General features: G+C 36.9%; 3 protein-coding genes and 1 pseudogene across 3 annotated transcripts; 2 read left to right on the top strand and 2 right to left on the bottom strand.

The window, feature by feature from the left end:
* Window positions 1-64: 64 nt before the first annotated feature.
* LOC140835484 (uncharacterized) lies at window positions 65-8,440 on the bottom strand (annotated as a pseudogene).
* A 666-nt stretch (window positions 8,441-9,106) lies between these two features.
* LOC140834338 (14 kDa proline-rich protein DC2.15-like) lies at window positions 9,107-9,925 on the top strand. Its single transcript, XM_073199154.1, has one exon. It carries the CDS (start codon window positions 9,177-9,179, stop codon window positions 9,597-9,599), a length of 423 nt encoding a protein of 140 aa, XP_073055255.1. The 5' UTR covers window positions 9,107-9,176; the 3' UTR covers window positions 9,600-9,925.
* A 693-nt stretch (window positions 9,926-10,618) lies between these two features.
* Window positions 10,619-16,671, top strand: LOC140834336 (PX domain-containing protein EREL1-like). The gene is made up of 10 exons (XM_073199150.1): window positions 10,619-10,960; window positions 11,676-11,786; window positions 12,294-12,392; window positions 12,561-12,647; window positions 13,092-13,200; window positions 13,374-14,179; window positions 14,603-14,761; window positions 14,850-15,092; window positions 15,605-15,826; window positions 16,413-16,671. The coding sequence occupies exons 1-10, from the start codon at window positions 10,871-10,873 to the stop codon at window positions 16,641-16,643; spliced, it is 2,157 nt and encodes a 718-aa protein (XP_073055251.1). The 5' UTR covers window positions 10,619-10,870; the 3' UTR covers window positions 16,644-16,671.
* A 249-nt stretch (window positions 16,672-16,920) lies between these two features.
* On the bottom strand, window positions 16,921-19,132 carry LOC140834337 (adenine phosphoribosyltransferase 5). The gene is made up of 6 exons (XM_073199153.1): window positions 18,800-19,132; window positions 18,569-18,679; window positions 17,995-18,087; window positions 17,398-17,547; window positions 17,259-17,317; window positions 16,921-17,172 (listed from the first exon to the last, which is right to left on the bottom strand). The coding sequence occupies exons 1-6, from the start codon at window positions 18,888-18,890 to the stop codon at window positions 17,107-17,109; spliced, it is 570 nt and encodes a 189-aa protein (XP_073055254.1). The 5' UTR covers window positions 18,891-19,132; the 3' UTR covers window positions 16,921-17,106.
* Window positions 19,133-19,561: the final 429 nt, after the last annotated feature.

The raw sequence follows: 19,561 nt of genomic DNA, 5'->3' as shown, positions 1-19,561 counted from the left end.
TTTTTTCCCCTCAATTGACGAATAAGGAAATGACAGACGAATGAATCAAAACAACATTAATTACCAGCATTGCATTAGAGCCTTTTACATATTTTATCAAGTTGGTATAGCAAGAACTTATCTCGCATGCTTTGTCGGTGGCGTTAGTAGACCCATCAGGCCGATCCTTCTCCGCTGCTGGTAGGGAGACCCAAAAAAGTACAGATACCTGCCTAAAGATCAAGATTATTATGATTCTTAGTAACTGTCCGAGTTTTGCCCAGTCCTACTGTCTTAGTGGATATGAGGTGGCTAGTAAAAGAACTGTTAAAGGTCAGTAATGCCGAATGCACCAATGTACCAAGATCTCGCCAGTTAACAGAGATACCGAAAATGGCAATTTCACAGAAGAAATACGTGAGATTGAAACAATGGGTTGACAGAAGCAAGAAGGCACACCAACAAAGAGGTTGGTAAGCACATATAATTTTGCAATCTTTATGGATTAGGATATTAAACCAAGAGTTGGTTAAATGGTGGAAGGTATCTTTGAGATTATGTATCATGTGATAAGAATGAGAGAGAAGCACACAACATGCTTAAACGTGTTTATGCAAATGATGACTACGTACAAGAAAAATGGAAATGTTTTTCTAAAGCCAGCATACTCCAGGTAACATCAATGTCGATGACTGATGAATGGCAAGTGATGTTAGAAATAGAAAGGAAATGAATGAAAAAGTAAGAAATGCAATATTAGCCCGACAAATAAACAGAATTTTCTATTAGTATTTCACCCGTTGAAGAAGCAGGGAAACTCAAGTATGACATTTACAACTGTTTGAGCTATTAAATTAAATTGGCTTAAAAGAACATAGTCGCTGCAACACCTCTTAAATTAGCTTAAAAGAACAAAGTCGCTGCAACACCTCTTATTGTTAACTGCGTGAACTTTCTCAATTCGTGACAACATTCCTACAAGTTAAAATGACAAGAAAACTCGAAAAAGAGGAGATGACCTCTTCATCAGGTTTAAAAGCTTCTAGCAAAGTTGTACTGTGCCATATAAATCCTAACCATGCCTCAACCTATATCCCTATCTAGAGATTGAACCAGGGTCGGACGGCACCATTCAAGTTACTATTTCTATGAATCCCATAGAGAGGGTGTGCGGACTTACAAGTGGAGTACTGGTTTGATTTCCTTTGCACTGTTGTATGGCACGAATCTGCCTTGGCCCTTCTTCATGAATGCTTGATGTCGTATCGAGCTCCTTCATTGATAAAGCTTCTAATCCAGCACCATATAGAGGAGCATGTCGTGACATTTCTTCCTTAATTTGATTCTCAAGATGATGGATGTATTGCTAGAAGAAAAGTACAAGGTATCAGCAGCAGCAAGTAATTAAATTATCAGCAGTTCAGATTCTAATGTCGAACAAATGTGTGCTATTTCCCTCATGGCAACCACACAGAAATGGCAGGATCACATAATCTTTACTAAAGAACAATCATGTCACACGATACTGCAGAAAACAGTATTAGATTTAACAATTTACAACAGCAGCTCAGACTAGGTACTTTAGTATTCCATATCATCGAGGGTAAACAAACAACCTTTTGGGACTGATGCAAAATTATCCACTGATGAATAGGAGGTCAGAATTCAGATCTACGCGAATGTAAGATATCCTAGGTCACTAGTCACTCTTTAACCACCCAAAAAAATAATAGTCACAAACATAGCACAGCCTTCCCAAGAAATTTGAATAACATATTATACAGAAATTTTACAAATTCCTTAACCAGAGGGTGTTTAGAAAGCGCCAATGTCTCTGGAAGATCAAGAAGCAATGTGAAATCATCTCCCGGGGTACTCAGTTGTTCATTGGCTTCCCCCTCTGTGACTACATCAGGCTGAAGAATATTTTCAGCAGTGTCCTGTGAAGTCGCATTCAATCATAGAGCAAGGCATCTTTCCAGCACTAACAGACTGAGAAACAAAGGCACCGTGAGCTACTGCTCTCTCAAAAGTACAGGTAACTTCAATTGCAAGGCAAGGAATTGATAACATCTCAATCAGAAGGTAAATATCAGAAAAATGACAGCTACCACGGAAAACATGGTCTTCCCCAGATGTTCGTTTTACAGGATTAGGTCCACTTCTCCCAAACATGAGAAGTTCACTAGGCAAATAATTATGATCAAAGTCATCATCACTATCAATATCTTGAAGGATTGATTCAGCAATATCCGCACAGCTGTTTACAGTTGTACTTAAATAATCTAAACGCATGTCAAGACCTCAGTGCCCAAAGTTTTTAGTCTGGTTCGTACAGACCTAACCTATAGAGGAGACAGATGAGTTAAAAGACACAAAGTAAGAAATAATAATTTGGAGACAGAGAATTCAAAACAAATTTAACAGGACAAATTTTTCTTACTGCTTCAGGCAGATGTTGGCAATGTAATGCAGCTATAAATATGAAGTCCACTGTTACTGCAAGAGGTTCATTGTTACAATCAGCCAAAAAATCCAGTGACTGAAAAGAGCAAGTTCCTATACTTCACTGCTACACGCCATCTGACTAAGTGCCTCAAAAACCGCTGAGACAGGATTTTCATGCATCAGTTATTTTGATTTAAAAATTATGAAAGATACTGAACTCAGCCTATAGAGTTTCAATGTAAAGCAACGCCGATAAAGGTACATAGTACTCCCTTTTATCTTACCGGCAAGCGTAATCAAGGTTCTACATCAGGTTTCTGGAGACGATCTAAAAGTGCAGAAGCAGCAAGTTGATGTTCTGAATGCTCAACTAATTTTGGAACCAAGGCAACCAGATCTGGCTGAGATGCTTAGGAGCTTGATCCAATACAAATGTAATCTTTCGAGCAGACTGTGGCCTTCTTGGTTCTGGGCAACCTTGTGGGACAGCTCCATCAAGTGCTCTCAAGGAATTTACAATCAACCCCAGAAGCTCCTCTGACTGTTGCCGCCACTTAGTCTGCAACAAAGGTCCTTGTATCCGTCACAAAACAAATTAGAAATATGTTCGTTAGTTCAGAGACTTTAAGCAACCATAACTTGGGCTGAAGAAGGGAAACTTCAGATGAACTAGCTGGGGATGTCTCTGGTGGGTATATTGACTGTTCAGGGAGAGCTATTGTGCATTTATTAATCAGATTAATCCCAGAGCTTTGTACAACAGACGCATTTATAGTTTCACAAGTCCCCAAGTCTGATCTCTTGTTGATCAAAATTTGAGAGGATTCTGTTATTCCATTCTCTCCTTCAGATTCCAGTGGATGGATTGCTCCACTACCAACAGGGGAAGATTTCAGACTAACTTCTGAAGAATCGCCACTACAACTTCCCTCTGAAGGCTGGCAACACTCTACCATTATATCTAAAAGTAAATCAATAATTGCTTGCTGCAAAACATTGACTCCCATCTACAAATTCATCAGACTAGGGGAAGAAGTGTCATTCTTATTCATGTGTTTCCCATCATTACCAGCAGATATCTTCGAAGGACGAAGCAATCTCTTCACTTTATCCGGATCATCAAGATACACCCGAAGTCTGGTCAGGAAACCAGCTATTGCTTGATCCAGCATCCATGAGAAGTTTCTCTCTCAAAGCGACATGAGGTTGGGAAGGATTAACTCCATAAGTGAGGTGAAACCCTGTAGTGGAAGAAGAATTCTAAAAATCTCTTCTTCATCTCAACTCAAACATTCTCCATCATCAGAATCAACCAGTTCGTCCGGGTCAGTTGTCAGGGCGTCTTGATTGTCATCAGAAGCTAAAACCTGGAAAGATAATCTACCACGTTTTAGTGGCACCAAGTATTGGACGTACCGCAATAATACTTGAGAAAGAGAGAGCCTGCTGGCATAATTGTCATTACTCAATGGCATGCATTTTTCTAGATGACACGGTATAAGTTTTGGGGGCAGTAGCCAGGAATAGCAGATATGAAATTAAAAGTGAAATAGTACTGAGCTCCAGGTCTGAAAATTCGAACCAAGGGCAGCAGTCCAATATCTCACAAACAAACACGACAGTGTCACGCGGCAGAAAACCAGCATCAGCTTCTAACATGTCAGATACCTTCATAAATTGAAGAACAGAATTGTTCCAGGTCTTCGTACAAATGGATGGCTCCTTCCAAACTGTTTTGGATGCATTTTTCTGGTTCACAATAGCCATCCTGTATTTGACCCAAAAGTTTTTGTCAGGGTAACAACCTACTGATTGGTCACTCTCCAAATATATACAAATGGTGTCGAAGGACTTGTAAACTCCTGCATAACAAAACAGGAAGCAAAAAACATATACAATCAATCATCAAAGAGAATGCCAGTAGAATCCAAAATAAATTGGTTGGTAAAACCAAGCAATCAAACAGCCACCAACCAATGTGAAGCTCACATCCACCAGCTTTAAAGAATTTGCTAAAAAAATTCTTGTTTCCATTATTTCCTTGGACAAGAAGTTCTCCACCTTCCATGAGAAGGACCCTCTTTTCCCAACATTCTCTAACTGAGAAGGGGCAAGCCCTGAATCATTTTCCTGATCAGTAAATTCCTGCATCATAGATGTTTCTTTCAATATAAGAACCTCAGCTGAAAAGATAACGGTATCCTGGACAAGAAATCCAGAATCTTGATCAAAGAGACTAGTGTGTGCCACGAACTCGCGCCAGCCCCAGTCCTTAGCAGCCTTTTGGATAGCGATTCTGAGATTCCTTTGTAACAGACTTCTCTTCTATTCTTCGGTTCACGACAGACAAACGATGGCTTACAAAACAGCTCCAATCACTGGTAGCATTCCGTGAATCTGTAACCTCAAGAAAAACTGAAAGGTGGCATGGAGACTGAGACTGTCCAGATAACTTATATACAATTGACTATTTATTAGATTAGAAACCTGAGGTGAGATGTAAGCTATACGGAATAAGCTTAAAACATTATTTCAGATACTTAAGACCAGTAGCCTCCAGAATCATTATGTCTCAGCGTCCACACTTTATTCATACGCAATGCAATCTAAGAAACAGGTGCTAGCCGGAAATTGCAAAACATATTACCATGACTATAAAGCACCACAAATTACTCACACAAGCAATCCATTCACTTTTAAAAATATTCACTTATAGTGCATAATAGTGGTGTTTCAGCCTAAGAATACAATATTTTCAGCTTAATAGTGCAACTCAGGGCCGATCCTATTCAGAGTCATAAGAGGCCAAGGCCTCAGGCCCATATTTTTTTGGGACCCTAAATTTTTTAAAAAAAATTAATATATATATAAAAAATGAATAAAAGCCTTTGATGTAGTGAATTACTTGAAGAAACATTGTTGAGGTCTTGTAAGAATCTTGAAAATTCTTTGACTCATAAGGGTTGTTCTGATATTAATGGGGATGATCTATTTTCAGAGTTGACATTCTTGAGGTGCTCATTACCAAGAGAAGCAAAATCGGTCATTGATGTAGTGAATTACTTGAAGAAAAAGGATGGGTGTTTCCCAAATGCTCATATTGCTTATAAAATCTTGTTGACTGTCCGGTCACAGTAGCAAGTGCAGAGCGAAGTTTCTCAAAGTTAAAGCTCATCAAAACTTTTCTCCGATCAACCATGTCACAAGAAAGATTGAATGTATTGGCTATGTTATCGATTGAGAAAGAAATTATTGAACAACTTGATTATACAGACTTGATTAGTATTTTTAGCTCTAAAACTGTTAGGCAGGTTGTTTTTTAGTGATTATTTTGGACATGTTTGATATTTTTATTCATTTAATTTTTTATATTGTCTTTAACGTATTGATTTAATTTGAAAAATTGCTATGAAACTAAAAAAAATATGAACACACATTATGATTCATAGGCCTTTTTTTAAAAGTTCGACTCAAGCCTAAATATTGTTAGGATCGACCCTGGTGCAACTCAATATAAATTTTAAACGATATGCGTGTCTTCATTCCGAATTAGATTAAAACTCGTAAATTTTAGCTTCTGGTCATTGCTTGCTCTATTTCAGCGAAGAATGAAAGAATCCAAACTTGGGATCTAAGAGAGGATTGAGCGAAGCGAAATCGCACCACCCGTGAGGTTTCTTCTTCGAAGAAAACATGTGCTAGCTGTCACGGTGCACGGATGGCTTCTCCGACGGACGAATGGAAGACGACGGTGCAATAGGAGGCGCGGTGACGGAGGCGGAAGCTTCAGACGACGAGACAGCCACGTCATTTTCGCGGTGGTGATGGTGTTTCGTTGTTGTTCGATGGATCAATCAGAAACAAAAACTAAATAAATAAATAAGAAACAATTTACGAATAAGTGCCTTTTTATTATTTATTTATTTTAAACATATCAAAATAATTCTTCAAAAAAAAGTCAAATCCAATGTTATATTTTTATCTAATTATAAAAGTTTTAAGAATAATTAAACACCTTTTAAAAAAAAGACAAAAACTTGTGTGAGACGGTCTCACGGGTCATATTCGTGAGACGGATCTCTTATTTGGGTCACCCATGAAAAAGTATTACTTTTTATGCTAAGAGTATTACTTTTTATTGTGAATATGGATAGGGTTGACCCGTCTCACGGATTATGAATCGGTAAGAAAATGTTTCGATTTTTTCAGAATTGGCATCTCTGTTTATTTATCTAATACCATGTGAAAACTAAAAAAAAGCAAGTGTCTTTTGTGCAAAGTCAATTGTGACTTAGAATACGACGTTTTAAAAAATTAAACATAAAGCCAATCTATATTTAGAATACTATGCCTTCAATCGGCATTTAGCGTAAGGTCAATCACGCGTCCCGTCGAAGATTGGATTGAAAATAACAGAAATTATTGCAAGAATGCTATGCATTCACGGGAACATCAACGGGTATGACAATCATCACTAGGAACGGATAAATTAAATTTGAAGTGGGCTTAAACTTGATATAATAAGTTAATTTATATATACTTTGGTATATTTTTTCAAAAAAAAAAATTCGTTGTTCATAACTTATTGGAAATATGAGAGTTAATTTTTAAAAAAGAACTTTAATCAATATCATTTTTCAAAATTTATATATTATTTAAATTAATAGGTAACCCGTGTAATATAAGACAAGTTTCACTTAGATTCAAAATTTACATTTTAAAACTATTTTTAATATATTTTAAATGTACTTTCAAAATTAAATTCTATTAAATAAATAAAAAAATTGATAAAATAAATCTATCACGTTTATAAGTTATTTGCACCAAACCCATTTTGAAATATCGAAAATATATATTTATTCACTGTGAAAGTTAAATAGGTATTCTAGATATTAACTTTTATGAGTTATTTGCACCGTGATATCTTTAAAAAAAAATTAGATTGTGCTTAAATTTCTATTTTATTTACCAAAAAAAATTAGAATTGACTTGAATTTCTATAACTTCTTGTAAAAAAAATTAGGCTGGGCTACAGCCTAGGACAGGCCGAGCATAGGTCCGTCCCTGAATTCATCACACTATCAAATAAAAACTGTGAATTTGAAACAAATCGCTGATATATTCAACTTTCGGATGCAAATACGAACATAAACATTTAAATTTATTTGTTAAATATAAATATTTTTTAAAAATTAGAATAACGTTTCACGTTAATGTAGGTAAATGCTTTAAAAATGAATATGGACTTTGTCTTCGCTATTTATTTATTTATTTATTTATTTTTATTTTTTTTGCATTTTCGAGTATTATTAAGATATAGTAGACTAATATCACTTTTGTTCGACCACTTGCATAATGTTAACTTAGGGTCTGTAAATGCTTTAAAAATGATTAAAAAAAAATGATTTTTTTTTAAGTGAAAAATAATAATTCATGTATATATAAAATATTATTTTTATAAATCATCATGGATCAAGACGACAAGATCGATCTCACAAAGGCGATAAACGTTTTTTTGTCCAAGTAACACTTCAAATTTGAAATGTAGGTTACAAATGCAACCATCTCGTTAAAATCATTTACCACAAAATTACCAAAAAAATATAAGTAACCGACAAAATTTTACGAATTAATATGATTCAAATCTTTTAAAGCATAAACAGTTCAAACGCCATTGTCAATGGCAATGCTCGGTAAAGACAAGATTGTTGCTTGAGCGTTTGCCAATATGCTACGAATGATGAATCTTCAAGGATCCTTACACAGCATATGGAGTATGATCACACAAGCTGGCAGGATTAACCGAATACGAGGTTAAATGAATCAGGCGAGCGAGCGAGCGATCAAGCCGAAAACGTGCCTGGCTTAGCTGTGATGCTCTTGTTGAGCTGTTCTTATCTGATTCTTTCTTGACAAAAGTTTGAGATTCATTCCCGGTGTTCCGGGATGTTACCACGTTTTCATTTGATATCTTTCTAGATCTAGCAATTCTCGTACTTCTTACCATGGCCATGGTCGATTTCGATTAAGTGATTAACTAAGTAAACTAGATTATCTGCAGTATAGGCCAAGTGCTAGCTGTGCCAATATATTGCAGCATCTGAGTTTTGAAACTACAATAAATGGTCTATCGAAATGCCACCTGTAGCTCCATGAACTTTGTCTCGTCGTTGTTGATAAATCTTCGATGTAAAATCTCAACTGGGCCAATAAAACAAGTGCGTGATGTCTATCTCAAAATTTATGATGCTCTACTGATTTAATTGAGTTGCCAGCCGTCAAGGTTGAAATAATGGACCAGACAAAAGCACAAAGACAAGAAAGCATGAAGCAAATTGCATGTGCTCTCTCATCTTCCTCTTTTGAGAAATCACACTACGTACAACTCAACAAACTGACCATTCTTTATTCCATGCTTTGCATTCTAAATTCAGGGCATGTATCGATCCCATGCAAGCATTCCGATTTTTAACCTCGCACGAGTTACAGAATTACTGGCCTACAAGCGAAGCAGGCAAGATATTTCCGAGCAGTACGTACCCTGCAAGAATCAAGATGTCCCACGAGCTAGCTTAATTACAAAATATCCCAACCACTACACTTCTGTCCTTTTTCACTCCCTTCCACTAGATCATTCTTCAAATATCAGCCTCACATTTTCCTTTATAGCAAGACTATCCCTTCTCTACTTCCTATACCAACTTCTCCAACACTTGCTCTAGTTAATCTTTTCCGCTTCTGAAGCAGCCATGGCCACCTTCAAAATTTCAGCCACTGTTTCAATCCTCTCCCTTCTCCTGTTCGCCTTCTTCACCACCATCTTGGCCGAATGCCCGCCTAAGACCAAGCCAATTGTTCCAAAACCGAAACCGAAACCCAAGCCAATCCCATTGCCGAAGGGCCCCCCTGCCAACCCCTTCTGCCCCCGAGACACGCTGAAACTCGGCGTGTGTGGGAACCTGCTCGGTGTGGTGAATATAATAATCGGTACCCCCCCTGAAAGCAAATGCTGCGCTTTGCTAGAAGGCTTGACCGACTTGGAGGTGGCGGCATGCCTTTGCACAGCCATAAAGGCAAATGTGCTCGGGATTAACTTGAACATCCCGGTTTCGTTGAGCGCCATCGTCGCTGGTTGCGGCAAAAAGGTTCCTACTGGATTCAAGTGTGGATAGAAGAGCACCAAAAGAGACGCATTCCTACATTGCCATATCAATATGGCTAAATATTAGTCCCGGCCTAGTCTTCTTCATCAACACAACCTATTATATATCAATTCTTCCATTGTTTAATCTATAATTTCTCGACGTCTTTTGCACGTTTATGTAATCTTCTCCATCGGGTCTTTAGTTTTTCATGGTTTCTTCACAAGCTAGTCCGCTGGTGTGCGGCAATAAGTAGGCAAGACTGTTTGCATGTCCTGCGAGTGTTGTGGTCAGATGTTCGAGTGTATGAACTATCCTATCCATTTATCGTACGACATAATTGTATTTTGTGGTCATGTATCGATTCTTCAGATGTTCGAATATAATAATGTGCTACTTTAATTTAAAATCTGTATCATATTGAATGAGTTATCAAATATCAGTATCAAGCTAGTTATAATTAGTTGGGTGGGATTTGAAAGCTGGGCAAGGCTGGAGCTATGATATTATGTGTATTATATCCTTATAGGGCCCTTGAAGGTAAACTATTTGATGAAAACCTAGTGCAAAAAAATGGGTCATTAATATAACTCAACATCTGTCGTATGTAATAACCCTACACAAAATAATTGAATTCCATTTTTTTAAAAACCAAGACCTAATCAAATAATTAAAATACTGATGTACATCAATATTTTCGTTTGTCAGAATTTCATGATAAATCGAATATAAAATCTCAAAATTAAGATATAATTAGTGTAAATATCGATGTAATTATATTGGAAGTACTTTAATAATAACTTAATTAAAATACCGAGTGTGTGTTGTTTTTAAGATAAACACTACAACTTTGAACTACTCGAACCGGTTTTTTGAACTAAATCGATTTGTATGAGATTAATGAATGTCCATTCGCAATATTATTTGAATAGGTTGATTATTAAAAGAAACTATCTATAAATCTAATGAAAAATGAAATTAGAGTCGCATTTTGGATTAGCGACTCTAATCTAAGCATCACGATTTGTATTTTTTTTTCCGTGAAGCCAAAGAAACGGTGTGACGCACCCAGCACTCATTAGCCACGTCGCACCTTCAGCTTCCCCGAAGACGGATGAAAAATTTGTTCGGATCCTTAGATTCAAAACCCTAATTCCAGTGTTTCTCTTGATAAATCGTTGATTAAACACGCATACACCTTTAACTTCGACGTTTATTGCTTTGCATCAAGTGAGAAAAGTGATTAATCTGTAATTGAACGAACTGATTGGCTGTGATTGAAGAAAATTAGAGTGATCGATATGCAGAGGCAGAGTCCACCGAAGCACCGACACGATGGAACTTCGCCTTTGCCTTTGGGTATGGATTGGAGTCCTCCCCCTCGTCTTTGGGTATGCTTTATTTTCTTCGCCTAAAATTGGTTTCTTTTGATCAAAATCATTACCGATCGATAGTTGCAGCTCGAGGGAAAAATTTTTACAGGCCTGAATAATTGATTTTGGATTTCTTCTAATCAGGCATATGTTTGGTAGTTACAGGATGTTATCACAATCACGTTAGATTTTGATTATCCTGTGAACGTGCTAACTGTGCCTGATTTACTGAACGAGCTTTTCTTCTTAGCCGAACTTTTGATTTGTGGCTACGACCGAATTCAACTATGCATGTGGCAATTGTCAAATTTTAGTGACGAAGTTTTTGTTACAGTTTAATATGATCGTCTTCATTTTGTTGTACTTTATTCTGCTCATGCGATTTTTTGATCTGATAATTACTAGTGAGGTCTTAATACAAGAAGAAAAAAAATTTTATGTACTCAAGACTTGTTTCTAAGGTAATGGGATTTCTTTTTCTTACCTAAAAGTACTCCCAAATGTCTGGGTCAGAATTTAGTTTTATTTGTTCTTACTGAAGATGATGTCCATTGCTGATTTTCTGGTTCTCGGCTTCTTGCTACTTATTATTGATTGAGATTTGAGTCAAACTCTGAAGTTGGATAGCCACGTAGCTGTGGTTATTTTGAATTGGATAATTTCAATGTTACTCAGTGCTTGGATAGATAGGTTGCCATTTTTTATGTGTTGATACAGTTTATGTACTTTGCAGGCTGGAAGAGAAACTATTTGGCCTCATGACCCTCGTACAGGGTGGAGTTACTGTGTTGTAATACCATCATGGGTTGTACTGGCGAAGTCAAGAGATTCAGACCCCACAGTGGTATTCTATTTGTTTACACTTGAAATGTTAAATGCTCATTCCCCAGCATGCTTGGTTATTTAATACAATTGAAACTCCTTATGAGTTCGTAAAAAAGGAAATTACTTCAATCGCGTGGAAGAAGCTAATTTCAGGTACTGAGTTAGTCAATTCAGTTCCCTTCTTCCTACTTGGTCGCTCAAGCAGAGGTAGTTGTCATGAATGCTAACTTAGTAAAAAAAATTACCGAGCAGCCATTTTGAAACAGAGTGGCGTTTCTAAAACTAATTGACATGTATCAAAGGAACTGTGTAAGCAATCAAAGTTGCTGAGAGTTAAAATGCATATATTTTTAATGGCCTATCAATTTTTGCTTCGTCTGTTTTCTTCTGTGTGATTGATGAATATGTTTTTATTCTTTGATTGTTATTGGTTAGCAACTTTTTCTCTATTTTATATGTTTTTTCCCAATTAACCGTAACTTCACTTTATTTTGGTGGTGGCATCTTAACTTTTTTTTATGGGCAGTTTTACAGGGTACAAGTTGGTGTACAATCGCCAGAAGGGAGTACGACTACAAGAACTGTGCTGAGAAGATTCAATAATTTCTTGAAGTTGCATGCTGCTGTAAGTTTTGAATTCTAGTTGTCATTTGAGCACCACCATGAATGAATATCTCGATTTATTGGAAAATATACAGTAATACCTTTTGACCCTTTCTTGAGAATGTGAGTTTTTCGACCCATGGAAATTCTTGTAAGGGATGCTAATACTGTTGTCAACTGAATCTTCCAGCTTAAAAGAGCCTTTCCTCGAAAAAATATTCCACCAGCTCCCCCAAAGGGACTCTTGACGATGAGAACTAGAGCAATGCTGGAAGGGGTAATCATTTTTTTTAGAATTTTAGTTAATTGGAATCGTACTGCAGATTAAAGCCTTGAATTTGGTTTGAAGTTTGTGTTTCTAACATAAGCTTATCCCTCAAAAGTCACGAGGGAAAATCTCTATGTATTTCTCCATATTGTGTTAGTCTCAATTTGTTTACACTTACTAGCTTGATTGTGGCCATTGGCAATGCTTTTGACATGCAAGTTGATCTTAACAATATGTTAATCTGATACCCTTTGAATTCCATTTAATATTTGGATTTTCTTGAAAAATTCTCGATAATGTGGCCCTATACTGCTTTGATGTTGAGGTTATACTTGAAAAATGTCTATAATCACATTTAATTGCGTTGGAACTTAAGTTCTCGTAGACATATTTTGCTTATCTAGCATCTGTTATGTTTTTGAGATTATAAAAGATTTATAATCGTTGTTGCAGAGAAGGATTTCTTTAGAAGAATGGATGTCAAAGTTGTTATCGGACCTTGACTTATCAAGGAGCATTGCAGTTGCATCCTTCCTTGAACTGGAAGCTGCTGCTCGGTCATGTGTGTGCCAACATTGGTCATTATTTATTTTATTTTCACTCCACGCCTTTTTAAATTGGTCTTGCTTAGTTGATTTGCTTTTACATGAGGGTTTTTATCTTCTAATCTAATCCGCTTTGCGTTTCTCACAGTTCATGAAAGTTATAATTTTTCATGGCTACGGTTTTTTTCAGCATTCCAAGATGAAGGCCAGGGGAGCCCCAAGTCACACAATTCTATAAATATCTTCTCTTCATTTCAAACTCATCCAAATTCAAGCACTTCTGCTTTAGCTGGCAGTTCATCACTGACATCAGAATATGGTAGTGACACAGCTTATGAGACATCTGAAATTGGTACGCCAAGCCTAGGAAGGGATAACAACTCTGAAGCTGGGACAGAAGACCTGTTGTTAGATGAGGACTTAACAAGTCCAATAGATAAGTTTGTCAAGTATGGCATGTCAAATATTGACGAGGGTTTGTCTTTGGGGCAGGCTATTCTAGAGCATCTTGAAGGCTTTCCTAAGCACAAACTGCATGCAAGGGAGATTCATAATCAGGCACTTAACAACTCGAGTAATGGAAGTTCTTCAAAAGCCCCTCAGCATACAGAGGATACATTGAAACTTCTATCAGATCAAGATAATGGCACAGTGGCTCACCATGTGAGGAAGATCTCAAATGAGAGCTTTGAAAGTGATATGTTTTCTCAAAGAAACAGTGAATTGTCTAATTTAGCATCTTCTGAGACAAATGGGTATGGAAATGTTGATTTCAGAAGTGGTCCCCAGATCTTGAAAACAGCCGAAACCTCTGGAGCTTCAGATTTTCAACTCCCAGATGATGTACAGCTGATTATTCCGTTGGATCAGCGCCAGAAGTTGAATAGAGTGCTTACAACAATGCAGAGGAGGCTGATGACAACCAAAACCGATATGGAGGATCTTATTTCAAGGTTGAATCAAGAAATTTCTGTTAAGGATTATCTTGCAACAAAGGTATTGAAATACAATTTTGTCTGGCAGCTACTTCCTTTTACTGTTGTGTCAAGTTCTGGCACCAACTCCCACCCAAATCAGCTCACAGGCAATTAAATTTCAGTTGAAATATTTATACGGTAGGTGCTGTACAATTACATACCACCTCAGTCTTGAAGCTTTGATGGATCTTTGAATTAAAGTGCACCAGCTAGAGTGATTTTATTTTCTGAAATGTGGTATCATTTCCCTTACCAACTCTTTAGGGCTCGCCATCTGTTAGTTTGTTTCAGCCTGAAAGCAGGTTTGTGATCCCAAGTATATGAACTGGTGCCTGAGAGTTTGACTGTCATTTTTTTCACACTTTCCATTATTGCCACGGACTTCAATACTTCCACTTGCGTTTTGTGTATGTATAATTTTTCAGTTTACGGTGTCTCTCAGGTGAAAGATTTGGAAGCAGAGCTTGAAGCTACTAAACAAAAAGGCAAAGAGAACCTTGAACAAGCTTTACTAATTGAAAGGGAAAGAGTCACTCAAATGCAGTGGGATATGGAAGAACTTAGGCGGACTTCAATAGAAATGGAACTGAAGTTGAAATCTGTAGGGATCTGTATCTTGTTTACTGGTGTCTTCTATTATAGTTCTACTTGTGTCGGAACAATACCGGATTGATGCTATTTTTTTCCAGTCCGGAAGACTAGATACAGAGTCTATCAAAGCTCCTAGCAATCAGCAAAAACATTTACTGCAGCAGGAGTTGGACTCAGCTAAGCTGCAGTACGAGGACTTACTCAAGCGCAATCAACAACTGGAAGCGAAATCTAAGTCTGATATCAAAGTTCTTGTAAAAGAAGTTAAATCCCTGAGAAGTTCTCAGGCAGGACTAAAGCAACAACTTGATCAATTACTAACAGAAAAACTCAAGGCAGAGGTATAATTTAGATGCTTTAATATTAAAGCATGCAATATAAATGCACTATGTTTAGATGTCTCCTTGTTCCTCGCACATTGCCTTGATGTTCCACTGTCCTATGGATTCTGTTGTGTAGTTGATAGTTGCATTAACCTTGAAAAGAATTGTTGCAGCAATATAATAATGGTTCTTGCTTTGCTCGAGCAATGAAATAATGAATATTGGAAGGTGAGAGAAAATTATGAGCAAAAAGGCAATTTAGGTTAGATAGAGCAATGAGCCTATCAGCTTATGAGGTGAATGCCTATATATGCACACACAGTTCAATTGATTTCCTAATGATTTGTGAGTGGAAAAAGATGCTGCACTCCAAAGTAAGCCAATTTGTTTGGAAGATGGTCATAGATATCAATAAATAATTTTATTTTCCTGCTTATAAGTTGAGCTTCATGTCCCTACATTAACATATTTTCGGTAGTTTAGCACACTTTATTTGGATGAGAACTTGATAACTTCTGATGCGAGTCCAGGAGCTTCTCCGTGAAGAAAGAGAGAGCTATGAACAAGTAAGAATCTATTGGCGGAAGCTGCTATACAAGTGTCAGATACTTTACAGCCAACTTCAGGAGTGCAAGATTCATTATTTGACTGATGAAAAAGGAGATGATGTTCACATAGATATTTCGTCAATGGTGAACCCGTCAGATATTATAGCTACTTCTGATAATCAAATCGGCCTTCTCATCACAGAGGTATTCTTGGAGCCTTGGTCTCTTTGGTTTTTATGCTTCCTGATATATTAATATTATTTATCCCAAAGTTCTTACAAATTAAATCATTTCTATCAGCTTCATGTGCTGTCTCGAATATGTGGAGCATTTAATTTAAATATGAAGGATGAACAAGGACATTTAATTTAAATAGACTTTCTTTAGGTTTGGAAATATGAAGGATGAACAAGTACACATTTATTTATTCCCAATATTTTTTCTTGGTTCTATTTTTGGATTTGTACGGGTATTTTTGTTTTGTTTTGTTTTGTTTTGTTTTCATCTTTTCCCCCGGGTGGTAGGTATATAGTATTTACAATGTGTTTCTATTGTCACATAATATTGGGCGATGAATTTTGTACTTCTTTACTGTGTGCGCTTTGGCTGGCCGATGGATTTTGCTTGTACTATCTAATGAAAGGTAGTGGTTTTAGTATATATTGCCCTTGGACACTGTATCTTATCCGTAGATTGTTGCACATGTGATGTTGCTCTTTGATTGAACTACTCCCTGTCTTTTTCCTTGCCAATGCCAATTTCTAAATCTTGTTTTCTTAATATTGACTAGGTTCAACAATTAGCTGAAGACAGTGATTATCCAGCTTCTGCCTCTGATGCAAGCATGGATTTGGACAATGACCTGATTTCAGTAGATGAGGAGCTTAAAAAGGTGCTCATGAATATCTTAGTTGATAATGGTGTATTGAGAAAGGAGGTCAATTCTCTTATTCTTTATACTCTTAGAATGAACAAATTGCTTGAGAATCCGTCAGATAAAATTGTACATAGCGAAACTTGACATGTTAATAGTAAGTATAGCTGTTATCGTAAGAGGAATGTTGTACATTGACTACGCCCCGAAACCCAACACTTGCTAACACACGTCATCTTTATTGTAGAGAATACTTTACCGCATCGAACTTTTTGTTGTAATTTTTGGGCATCCCTTGTATGCTAATACTACTTGTCAAAGCTGTTTTGCATTTTGTGTTGTTTAGAAAGATCAGTGATGTCCATTTTTAGATGGTGTTTTCGATACTTGCATCTTTCATGCAAAATCGATTGGTCCAAACTAATTAAGATCAAATTCGAATAATATAGCCATATAATCGGCTGGAAGAAATCTGTGGCTGCAAAGAAATGCATGAAAAAATAAATTGTTCAAACAGTTTGGGGGGAAAAACCTTCTTGTTGCCTAACATTAGAAAAAAAAATTGTCGCCCAGAGTCCCTCATTCCTCACTTTTCCCAGACGCTGTTCCATCAATTATCTAATTCACGCGGCTCCACTAGTATGTAAAGGGGCCTTCCACTCAACCGGCTTTGTCCCTGTAAATCAGGGAACAAACTCAAGATCAAAGGGATTAGATGGAATTTTGCAGGCAACTGATGTATGCAGTTATGAACTAATTTACCTTGACCTCAGGCAATCCGATGACACAGGCGCACTCAACCACCTCTGCCCCCATGCATTCTACGAAGTAATCAACATTAACTTTTCCAACCGATGGACACATACATTATCTGAATAAAATTTGGCTTCAAAAACAATACCTATAAGTTTAATAGCAGCAGACAGGGTTCCGCCGGTGGCTACCAAATCATCGATTATCACGGCCTTCTCTCCCTTCTCCACAGCACCAACATGCATCTCTAGGCAATCTTTGCCATACTCCAGCTCATAAGCTTCGCAGATTACTTTCCCTATACATTCAAGCGACCTGACTTAATCAAAAGACATGGAGCAAAATAACGTTTGGCTAATATCCAGCCATATTTTGGTTTTTAAGGGTTCTTCTATATAACATTGGGCTAACTTCCAGTTTCCAGTCCTAGGATATTACCTTCGACGTCGGCAAAGCCAAGAACGCATCTTTTGTGGCAAAACTAGAATTTTTTTAACAAAATTTACGAGGGACCTTGTCCTCGCTCATGCTTGAATAATTCAATTGTTTTTCTGTGCAGGTAATATCACAGATTTGATAAAAACAAGCGCTAAACGTATTTCTCAACCACATTAAAACTTGCAATTTCTGTCTGTTCAGTCAATATTTCGAACTAAATCAACATACGGATAACACAAAGTACTTGCATTAGTCCCTTATGGAAGAAGATGAAAACTAACAGGTAAGAGCTATATATTAATTATACCTGGCAACTTTCCTGGTTTACGCAACGGAACAAATTTTGCACCAATGGCTAAAGCAACGGATGGACCAAACATGAACCCTCTAGCTTCAATCCCTTGTGAAGATTTAACATCCCAAAATCACTCGAAAGATTCAGACAAAACATACAACATTACGTAATTGTTACCAGCTGATTTTAATTAATTGTCATACTTCTATTTGCAGCATTTGTCTGAATCCCGGGGGAAATACATTTATCATGTAAGCAAGAAAATAACACGAGGAAAAAAAAACAAAAAACTTAGGCCTGGTCATTTTGGAATTGTTATACACTCTTAGTTATTTACTTTATTTACTTCCAAAATTTTCAAATCTATATCATTATTATCTTTTCAAAGAGCTGCCATGATATTCACTTTAATCCAAATTATATAATTTTAGAACTTGAAAACCACATTCCAATATGATTTTTCACTCTTTTTCCCCCTAAACATTTATCCCAAAACCCACAACCCCTTATGTTACTCACCAACAGTACACAAGGAAAAGATACACACAGACACACACGAAGAAAGAAAGGGAGAGAAGAGGCAAACCTGCAACAACAGAGATGCCCATGTCTTTGTATCTATCTACAAAAATGTCCACTGTGTCTTTAAACACTTTGTGATTCAGAAGCAAAGTGGTTATATCTTGAAACATTATTCCTAAAAAAATCCCAAAACAAAACGGAAAATGAAAAACAACACACACACACACAATGCATGCAGTACAAACACCTGTAACTAGTGCATCATTAATCCAGAAAACCAAGAATTGAATTCAACCTGGTTTTGGGAAATGGGGTATCACTCTAATTGCTTCGGATATAGCCTGAAGCCTCGGATCCCCTTTCAATCCATTTTCTGCTGCAAACATCTTTTGCTTATGCCTCCGTGTGTGTGTGTGTTTGTGTGTGTGTGTGTGTGATGTGAGCTAACACCAACGAACAAACTCTAAGCACTATGGTCTTATAGCTACGAATTCAAGAGGGGACTGTACTTTCTCTTTGTTCAATGGCTTTTTTAAAAAAATTTGCAATTTCCAACAACAACGTAGGATTTTATTTTGGATTGCAGAGAGATGATAAAGATGCAATCTTTATAATCTGTAATTGCATGTGTCTATGTGGGTACAGTACACCGCTTTCAAAAATATTTCCCTGTTGCCCAAATTAAAAACACCACTAATGAGTTGATAGAGAAATCCTTTCCACACTACTTCCCCGCGTCTGAAACCCACTTTCCACTGTCTCATTTCCCTCAAACATCAAAATAATTACTAAAATTCTCGAAAAACTATATATATATAGTTTTGATATGATGTATATCTACCACGCACACTATAGGTGAGCACCGATGAGGTGTCACTCACCCATTAGATATATAATGTTTCTATATTTCATCACATCCAATGGGTGAGTAACACAGTGCTCACATAGGTGTGTACGGTCGGTGTACAGCATATTAAAACTATATATCATATACACACTAATTAATAAAACAAACACATATACATAAATACGGACAAACAATATTTAAGTAGTGTTT

Source organism: Primulina eburnea, chromosome 6 (genome assembly GCF_022965805.1).
Source record: "Primulina eburnea isolate SZY01 chromosome 6, ASM2296580v1, whole genome shotgun sequence".
NCBI lineage: Eukaryota > Viridiplantae > Streptophyta > Magnoliopsida > Lamiales > Gesneriaceae > Primulina > Primulina eburnea.
Note: the sequence above shows the minus strand (reverse complement) of the source record. Positions and strands in the feature narration are given on the sequence as shown.

What these genes read in the sequence shown, in the direction of transcription:
- LOC140834338 (XM_073199154.1), top strand. Translation starts at nt 9,177, where the DNA reads ATGGCCACCTTCAAAATTTCAGCCACTGTTTCAATCCTCTCCCTTCTC.
- LOC140834336 (XM_073199150.1), top strand. Translation starts at nt 10,871, where the DNA reads ATGCAGAGGCAGAGTCCACCGAAGCACCGACACGATGGAACTTCGCCT. An exon ending in GGAAGCTGCTGCTCGGTCAT is followed by an intron (nt 13,201 to 13,373) that starts GTGTGTGCCAAC and finishes GGTTTTTTTCAG; the next exon opens with CATTCCAAGATGAAGGCCAG. An exon ending in TCGGCCTTCTCATCACAGAG is followed by an intron (nt 15,827 to 16,412) that starts GTATTCTTGGAG and finishes AATATTGACTAG; the next exon opens with GTTCAACAATTAGCTGAAGA.
- LOC140834337 (XM_073199153.1), bottom strand. Translation starts at nt 18,890, where the DNA reads ATGTTTGCAGCAGAAAATGGATTGAAAGGGGATCCGAGGCTTCAGGCT. An exon ending in ACCCCATTTCCCAAAACCAG is followed by an intron (nt 18,680 to 18,799) that starts GTTGAATTCAAT and finishes GGATTTTTTTAG; the next exon opens with GAATAATGTTTCAAGATATA. An exon ending in TAAACCAGGAAAGTTGCCAG is followed by an intron (nt 17,548 to 17,994) that starts GTATAATTAATA and finishes TTGAATGTATAG; the next exon opens with GGAAAGTAATCTGCGAAGCT.